Source organism: Ctenopharyngodon idella, chromosome 18 (genome assembly GCF_019924925.1).
Source record: "Ctenopharyngodon idella isolate HZGC_01 chromosome 18, HZGC01, whole genome shotgun sequence".
In the NCBI taxonomy this organism is placed as follows: domain Eukaryota; kingdom Metazoa; phylum Chordata; class Actinopteri; order Cypriniformes; family Xenocyprididae; genus Ctenopharyngodon; species Ctenopharyngodon idella.
Window position 1 is genome coordinate 25,252,782 of NC_067237.1, and position 9,529 is coordinate 25,262,310.

At 33.6% G+C, this 9,529-nt stretch overlaps 2 protein-coding genes across 2 annotated transcripts in view; both read left to right on the forward strand.

Annotated features, from left to right (window-relative positions):
• The window catches only part of ppfibp1b (PPFIA binding protein 1b), a 29,311-nt gene extending 24,477 nt beyond the window's left edge, over window positions 1–4,834 (forward strand). The window contains 5 exon segments of the mRNA XM_051870321.1: window positions 1,252–1,440; window positions 1,541–1,627; window positions 1,629–1,709; window positions 2,733–2,798; window positions 3,813–4,834. Of these exon segments, the coding sequence (XP_051726281.1) occupies window positions 1,252–1,440; window positions 1,541–1,627; window positions 1,629–1,709; window positions 2,733–2,798; window positions 3,813–3,899 (510 nt within the window). The 3' untranslated portion in view covers window positions 3,900–4,834.
• Window positions 4,835–5,644: 810 nt separating this feature from the next.
• endouc (endonuclease, polyU-specific C) lies at window positions 5,645–8,764 on the forward strand. The gene is made up of 8 exons (XM_051870322.1): window positions 5,645–5,878; window positions 6,201–6,260; window positions 6,349–6,448; window positions 6,532–6,643; window positions 7,331–7,452; window positions 7,740–7,852; window positions 7,943–8,093; window positions 8,199–8,764. The coding sequence occupies exons 1-8, from the start codon at window positions 5,868–5,870 to the stop codon at window positions 8,457–8,459; spliced, it is 930 nt and encodes a 309-aa protein (XP_051726282.1). The 5' UTR covers window positions 5,645–5,867; the 3' UTR covers window positions 8,460–8,764.
• The last annotated feature ends 765 nt before the right edge of the window (window positions 8,765–9,529 follow it).

A 9,529-nucleotide genomic window follows, 5' to 3' on the forward strand; every position in this document is an offset into this window, starting at 1 on the left:
TTGTGATGTTCCTGGTCAAAAATGACCAGCCTGCAAAAAATTGCTTATAAATCTCTCGTTATGCTACCTTATTAACAAATATTGAATTCAATCTTTTTATTAGCTTATTTTCTTTCAATTAGGACAGGTTTTGTATTTATTTTTGGAACTGATCTATTGTAGGCTTTATTTATCTGAGCTTATGTACCTCAGTTTTTGAGTGAAAAAAGCATTATTTGTTGATAATTTTGTCAATTTTACATTAAATATGAAAAAAATGCACTGTTTATCACACTAGTGTGCTTTAATGTTTAACCAGGAAATTTATTTTTGAAATGGTTTTATTTTGTACAAAATGGCCAACTTGTGGTGTTCCTGGTCACAATGAGGCCTACGATCAATCAGTTTCAAAAATAAATACAAAACATGTCCTAATTTAAAGAAAACAAGTTGACAAAAAGATTGAATCCAATATTTGATGATAAAATAGCATAACAAGAGATTTATAAGCTATTTTTTTGTAGGCCGGTCATTTTTGACTTTTGCCATTTTGTACAAATTAAAAGTATTTCAAAACAAATTTCCTGGTTAAACATTAAAGCACACTAGTGTGATAAACAGTGTGATAAACAGTTTCATATTTTATTTAATATGGACAAAATTATACACAATAATGTTTTTTTAACTCATTTATCTGAGCTTACATACCTGTTTTTTAAGGTCTTAGATCGATCAGTTCCAAAAAAGAAATATAAATCCTGTCCTAATTGAAAGAAAACAAGTTGACAAAAAGATTGAATTTTCAAAAAGATTGAAATTCCAGTATTTGGTGATTGATGTAGCATGAGAGATTTATAAGCAATTTTTTTATTTTTTCATATCTTCACTCACTCACTAGTGTGTTCATGTTTTTAATCGAGTCTGACCTCAATGGACTGAACAGAAGAAATGAACCGGAGATCTCCACGTCAAAGAAGGCGGAGCAAGAGAGCACAAACAAGCTTTGATATGATTTTGTTTGAAATGACATCACACCAATTCATTCTTTTATTTCACTTGAAGTATATTGGTCCTTTATCAAGGCACTTAACCTCAGGTTGCTCCAGTGGAAATTAAATTTAGATAAAATCGTCAGCAAAATGACAAACTGTGCCAATCAAACCACATTTAGAGATAACTTTTGCTTTTGTTGCTCTCGACCCAATCTCTTTTAGTAATAGAAAGTGCAAGTTTGGTTCCAAGAAATGGGCATCATTTTGTTCATGGTTTCAGGTGCTGGAACCTCGCTTTAATGTGGAGACGATGGCTCTGTTACTAAATATTCCCCCTAATAAGACTCTGCTGCGGAGGCATCTGGCCACTCACTTTAACCTGCTGGTAGGTTCTGAGGCCCAGCAACTCAAACAGGATTGTCTAGAGAACCCAGACTACACCTTACTCACTGCCACAGCTAAAGTCAAGGTATGATACTGAACATCTCCAGGCCATCTCCTGCAGAACTGGCGTGTGATTCATTCCTTTTTGGAGTTTAAACATGTTTTTATGTGTGTGTCAAATTTAGCCACACAAGCTGGCATTTGGAGGTTTTGGTAGGAAGAAGAAGCAAGAGGACAATGAAGAGTATGTTTGTCCCATGGATGTGGAGATGCCCTAAAGGACGCAGCTTCCAGAAAGGCTACAGAGGCATGGAGCTCCAGATCTATGATGATGACCTAGATCGATTCGACCAGGTAGTGATAGAAGCTGTCTGGTGCATGATGTCTGGTGGTCAGGTTGAACGTTTTTGAAATTTTCAGGAGTTATATAATAAATAATAACTATTTAATAAATAATAAATAAATATATAAATAATAAAGTGCGTCTTCCAATGTTTTTGAAGGAGGTCTCTTATGATTACCAAGGCTACATTTTATTTTATCAAAAAAACAGTAAAAACAGTAATATTTTACATGTTATTACAATTTAAAAAAAAAAAAATGTTCTGTTTGAATGTATTTTAAGATGTAATTTTTTTCCTGTGATCATAAAGCTGAATTTTCAGCAGCATTACTCCAGTCCTCAATTTTCACATGATCCTTCAGAAATCATTTTAATATGCTGATTTTGGTCATCAAGAAACACTTCTTATTATCAATGTTGAATATGGTCGTGCTGCTTAATGTATTTGTGAAAACCATGATGACCTTTCAAAAGTTAGGGTAAATAAGATAAAAAAGAAAGAAAGAAATTGATACTTTTATTTTGCAAGGATGCATTAATTTGATCAAAAGTGACAGTAAAAACATTTATAATATTATTGAAGATTTCCATTTCAACTTCAAATGCTTTAAATGCTCTCTATTCATCAAAGAATTCTGAACAAAAATGTATCACAGTTTTCACAAAAATATTATGCAGCAAAAACAGATATTTAACATTGATAATAATAAAAACAATTATTAATAATTGAGCATCAATAATAATTTATAATAATTGAGCATATTAGAATGATTTCTGAAGGATCGTGTGACATTGAAGACTAAAATTCAGCTTTGCCATCACAGGAATAAATTTAATACATTTAAAATATATTACATTAGAAAACAGTTCTTTGAAATTACAATAATATTTCACAATATTACCGTTTTTACTGTATTTTTACATCAAACAAATGCAGCGAAAAAAAGTTAATTATTCCAAATATTTGACCGGAATTGTATGTTCAGTTGATTAATCATAGTCAAAAACTCCTCTCTGCATTGTTTTTGATCCAGATGGAGGACTCTGAGGGGACAGTAAGGCAGATTGGCGCTTTCTCTGAGGGCATCAACAACTTAACGGTAACGAGCAGCTGCACATCTGATCTCAATTGTGTTGCTTTATACACTTTAAAAAATAATGTGTTGGCTCAACAACAACAACAACAAAATGAGTTGGCATCAATTTTTGACAGCTTTGAGTGAATTTATGTTCAACGAACAAGTTACATTGAATTAGAAGAACTTAATAATTTGTAGCATAAACACAAATTTTTAAGTTGATTACTCAAAATTGTTGCTCCAACTACCAGAGTTGTAGCCCTGGAATCAATTATGCTGCTTTCACGTGCTCTCAGAATTATCGTAAATACGAGTTTCCTAGGTAAAAAGTTGCACATGAACGCCCTCTCATGTTAAAACTTGGAATGCGTTTGAGCTCGTAATCACGACTTCAGAAGTGGGTGTTATCAAATTTCCTATAGCACGTGAAGGCAGCATTAATCTTATCTATTTCAGTTCAAATCAACAGCTATCATAGCGCATGCAAACGTAACTTATTTAACATGTATATATTTAATGAACAAGTAAGATATTACTTGTCACTGGCATTAGTGCAGTCATTGCTTATAGAGTCAATGTAGTGTTTACCTTCAATGGTAACCACAAAAACTTCAACATTACAGAAACTCTTTTAAATGTCAAACATAACAGCATTAAACACTAACAGGTCTTTCCCTTCACTAAAAACAAATACATTAACTTCAACATTTATTCTCCTTATCCAGTTTTATGCAAAGCATGCTGGGAAATAGAAATCCATTATCAAGACAATTTCATTAAGTTACTACAACCTAATTTAAAAAAAAAGACAACTGCAGAAAATTGAGTTTAAATTATAGACTATATTAAGTTGATGTAATGATCAACATTATTATGTCAACAGAACTCTACAAAATAATGTTTGCAACTTAAAAGGTTTAATTAAAACAATAAATTAGATTTTAACTTGCAACTTTGCATTTATTTAAGTTGTGGTAACAGGTCCCCTGAATTTTACTGTTTGAGCCTCAACTGTGTGTTATGTTTTGTACTCAGAGTATGCTGAAAGAGGATGAGTTCTTCAAGGAGATATCCACGTCATTTCCCAATGCCAACATGAAGGATGATGACTCCAACGTGTGAGGGCACTGCAGGGACACTCTCACCCCTAGTGCTGCTGCTTTAATCGGAAGTGACTGTGCCAATTCCTCTGCCAACACCTCCACACACGCACCTCCATCTGAATGCCAAATATATCAATCACAGCCATGTCAACTCATCAAAACACCATTTTAAAGTATTTCAGTTGCCTTTTAAGAACATTTTGATGAATTATTATGTCTCCCGAAGGTAGATGGAAGAATGTCTGCCCTGTTTTTTAATCAGATTGTTAGTGGTCATTTTTGTTTTTGTGGATCGATATGATATGAGTAGCAGTCCTACTGTAGTTTGCTGGTCTAAAATAAAATCTGTGACAGTTATGGTGGCAGAAGAGCACAATGACACTTTCAGTCAAAATCAAAGATATATTTTACTAAATTGTTGATAGATTGAAGTTGTACACTGCCAATTATGAAACTAGCATGTATCTATATTTTAAATGAAAGCTCCAGGTGCAGTCTTAAACTTAAATGTTTGGAGGTTTTTTTTCTTTTTGTTTCTTTTTCTTTTTAGTTGTTTTCGACCTGTACAATTTATAAAGCCAGTACATGCATTGATACAGCATATGCTTAACGCATTTGCATGCAAAACTCTGTACAATATATTTTACATCCAGTTTGTAAAGGTTTGCATGTTATTTAAGTCTCATTTGGATAAAATATTGTTACTTTAATAAAAGTTCGTTGTGAATTATTTTTCCACTGCTGCAGTACTTAAAGGATAGCAATAATGTTCTCGTTTATGGAAATGCTATCATGTAGCATGAATCTTTAATGCAATACTGGCATGTGCACAAAATTGTAAGCACCTGAAAAATGTATTTAAAATATAGTGCCACTCATAACCATTTCAGAGTTACATGTTTGTACTTCATTGACTTTTGCTCGTTTTCAAAGGTGAATAAAACACTGAAAGCATGCAGGCTTTGCTTGTTATATTCGCGTGTCAGTTAGTAAATTCGACAACCAATGATGTATGACTTGGCAGAGCGGAATTTCTTAAAAGAATGAAGTATAATGCACTTTGAATGCACATTCTTCCATAAATTTACAAGCTAAACATTTTACTAAGAGTAACATTGCTGCCAAACTAAATACTAAAGTTCCCATCGCGATTTCTATTTGCAATAATTGAATGAACTATTTTGGGGGATTTTGTACCATTGTAAGGAACTGTCCGTTAGTTGATAAACAGCGCCATCTGTTGGACAGTCTGCAGATAGTTGCTTGCTAGTATTTTATAAGTTCATGTTGTTCTTTCCTTTTATAGGTGATCTGTTGATATAACTTAATTTCTTCCATGCTTTCAATATCAGGTTTTTTACTCAGGTTATACCTTGTATCCTGTTTTTGCTTTCAGTTTTTAGAAATAAACTGATGAAATGATTCAGTCCTTATAATGTGTGACTGTTTCCTGTGCTTCCATTAAGTCTGTCTTATTGAATATATTTTTGCACTGAAATTTATTATCGTTTTCATTCAAACTTGTACTATCTGATATACTAATGGGAATCTTCCTTTGTTGTCTCTATAAAAATTATTAAATCAAAATTATTGTGGTTGGTCCGTCCCGACCAGCGTAGAGAAAGAAGTACCTTGTGACAAAGTGCTGCGTACTGCTTCTTCGGCGTTCTGTAGCATAATTTAACCCTAAATAATGAAAATAAAATCAAAATAGTAAATAATTTAAAAAAATACACTGTCTACCGTTCTTGACCAATCATAGGCAACTTCCCCTAAGCCCCGCCCACTTGAGTTCTCTTGTGGCGTACATTTTCATTCTACTCCATTATTCTTTTTCTATAAGCAAATAGTTTACTCAGTCAACGTATTTGGGTGACATCGTCAGGGGTCACTTCACTGGGCGTGCTATAAAAGACCCTCAACAAAAGAGGAAAACGACACAAATTCGCTTTCATCTGTGTAACTTACTCTCTTCATAGCCACAATCATGCGCAGGGGGTATGTTGAACACTTTTTTACGTTTGGCATTTACGCTTGTACGTCTTTAAACATAATTTTAAAAAGCAGAATGTTTTTACAAAAGGTCATTCAGTTTAACGTAGTGATGTTTTTATCTTGTTTTTGGGACCTCTTAAGTTGCATTTGTGTTTGTAAGTTCATGTGTTTAATGTTAATCATTTATTAGAATATCTGCTGGGGCAGGTTAAGTGTTATCAACGTAAATTATATCACTGCATAATTTATTTCAATTTAAGTAGGTAGCTGGCATGAAAAATACTGTACAAACAAACTCAGTACACATTATGTTTGTATGTTGCAGGTATGATTGTGGATGGATCCTTGTGCTGTTGGCACTGTTTAATTTCAGTGATGCAGCAAGGTAAATTATTTTAATTAATTGCTTTTAATTTTATCTGTATACATGAATTTATACAGTTTTTTTTTTTTTTTTTTTCCTACACACTCAGTCAAACTGTCAACCAGGAGCTTTCGAATATTTTCAATGAGCTCTGGAAGCTGGATGTGAATCGCCTGAAGCCTGGAACTGATTACAATATAACACTACAGGTGTCAGTATTTTCTAATGTCCCACAATATGAAGTATAGTGACAGATCATGTATTACATTAAAACATCTAACATTTCTTTTAGGGCAAAGCTGGTTACATTCCCCAGGGAAGCACAAGTGCAGTAGACCATGCCTCATCCCCGCTGTTTTCCAGTGTCGATGAGGCCAAATTGAACAACATTACCACTTATGCACGTATGTTTCTTTTGTAAAATGCAACACCTTAAGAAAAAAGCTTCTAACCCTTTTTAATCATTCTGTCAGTTTGCAAAAAAGAAAAGCTGCGCTGAAACATTTAATAGAGACACACCAAGAGTTGCGTGTTTAGGCAGGCAGTTAATCTTTAAAGTTGTTTGATGGAATTTTGAGTGCTGGTTTATGCTGCATTCATTCCCTGCTTTTGACCACTTATATATTGGTTGCTTTATGCAACACTACCAAAAAAAATTAGAATCTAAAATGTTATTTTGAAACCCTCATGCATATAAACTTAAATCAGATAACCTCTTTTTGGATTTATGCCGTTGAAAAGGATAGTAAAATGGACATGATTAAAAATTTTTATTACACATTTTCACATTTACAAAGCAAGACAGGGAGCATACCAGTTTTGTAAGGCACATTTATTAACATACAAAAGAAAATAATATTTTGACCTTGAGGAGCATACGTTTTGGCTTTCTGCTTTGTTTTTGAAGTATTTAAGACTTTAAAAATTTTCACAAAATGTTCGGAGAGACAAAGTTAAGGAAGTTATTTCTTCCATTTACATGTGTATGAATATGATACATAACTACCAAAATTCCCAGAAATAAAATTGTTTTCACCAACAAAAATGGTCTTTTGTCATTTTAAATGGTGATTTTTCTCACCTCTCAACAGGTTTCATGAAGCTTTTGGACAACTATGAGAGGTCCACTGGTGTGGCAGAGAGGGTGACCACTGAGGAGGTGACCGAAAATAACTCCTTTCTGGATGCTATTTTAGATACAGCGGTCATGAAGGTACAGAATGACTCAAATTATTCCCTTTACCAAATAAGAAATCTCCTTCTCTTGTTTCTAAAGGCAATAACAAAAATGAATAGTTGAAAAGTCTTTAAAGTACTGCATGTAAAGACAAGTTTACTTTTTTTCTCGTTGCTAACCAAAACACTGTGGTTGTTTCTTGTCACACCCTGTTCTTGGAAGCTGCTTATTATGGCAAGAGGAAAAAAGTGTTGAAGGGTGCATGATGATTCTGGGGTCATTAGTTAAAACTGTTTTATATTAATCATGTTTTACTCCCTCAGCGTGCCCACCGGTACCTGATTGGTAAGAGGAAATCACGCTCAGATCTGAGACAGTTTAAGAGTCAGTTGTACTACATGTGGTTCCGTCTTTATCATAGAGACAGAAATGGAGGGTAAGCAACACACACCAATGTAACACAAAACATCTTTTATTCCCTTTCTGCTCTAATTATAAAATACATCGCTTTCTTTTTTCCAAAAAGAGAGGACTCCAGTGGATTTGAGCATGTGTTTGTTGGGGAAACCAAGTTTGGCAGAGAAATCATGGGTCTACACAACTGGGTCCAGTTTTACTTGCAAGAGAAGCAGAATCTTCTTGATTACAAGGGCTACAAAGCCAGGGACAATGATGTGGTACTTCTTTCATCAATAAACCTGAAGATAACATTAAAATAGATAATAATTGATTGTTCTGTGTGCAGGCTTTGCTGAATATGTATTTGTTTCTCTCCCACGCAGCCTGATGATGATGACCATGTGTTGAACGTGCAGTTCAGCTGGCATGGTTTGGTCAAGCCAGTGGCCAGCGCCTTTGTTGGTGTGAGTCCTGAGTTTGAGATGGCCATCTTTACCATCCTGTTCCTCACGTCCACTGAGAAGACCACCACAGCCGTGGTCAATATGGATGAGTACCAGCTGGAGATGGTGGTGCACAGACATGGTCGCTCTATCGGGACCGCTTATCCCAAACTGCTGAGCAGCAACAACAGACATGTATAAATCCCACACTAACCTGAAAGTAGCTTTTGAGCTTTTTTACATTTAAAAAAAAAAGAAAGAAAAAAGGCATATTGTAATTTTAAATGCGTAGATATTTGTTGTGTATTGGAGAAGTCTTCATTTTAGATGCTTGTGTTTACTAATATGTTAAACTACACTACGCTCAATTTATTTTAAAATACGAGCAAATATAAAATTTTCTCATATAATGGTCATCTTTTATATCTGTTTGCCTATTTTGACCACGACTGCTGTTATATACATTGTTGGTTATGGAAAATAGAGCATTAAAAAGAATTTCTTGATCCACTTGTGATTGTTTATTTGCAGAATACGGTACATATATCTCTCTACTATATACGTCACAATGGTGAATTAAAGATGATCGCAACTTACGTATCATGCTGACTTATAAAGTTGCTATAAACAATTGTTACACATACAGATTCATGGCCTCATATTAGTGAGAGACAATGTGGAATATTTAGGATTTTAAAAATTAATTTGTCACACCACAGCATGATTTAAGTTAACTGCAAACAATAAATGCATACAAAAATAAATCAAAATAATAAACAATGTGATTAAAAATATATTATTAAATATATGGTGACCAGTTACATCATCTATATACATGAAATATTCACCTTCACTTACAATGGGTCCAAAGGTTTAAGACCACTAGTGAAAATGCTTCTATTTTGCAATTCAAAACAATAATTTGAATTAAAAAAATGAATGGATTTTAGGAATGGATTTTTATCCCTTGTTTGCTTTAATAACAGCAGCACCCGAGCACATAAATTAAAAAGTTTTTGTAAAACCAGATGAACATATGCTTCAGCAACCCTAAGAGCATTTTGTGCTTCAATGAAATAGATGATGGTTTAATAATCGTTTAATTAGATTTTGAATCCTGGCTTTTCAGCATGGTATCAGACTTAAAATCTTAATGTTGAAAAACGTTATGCATGTTATTTTTTTAAACTACCCTTTTGTATTGTATTATTTAATACATATATGGATACGTGTACATTATTTATAATAATAATAAAAAATAAATAAATAAA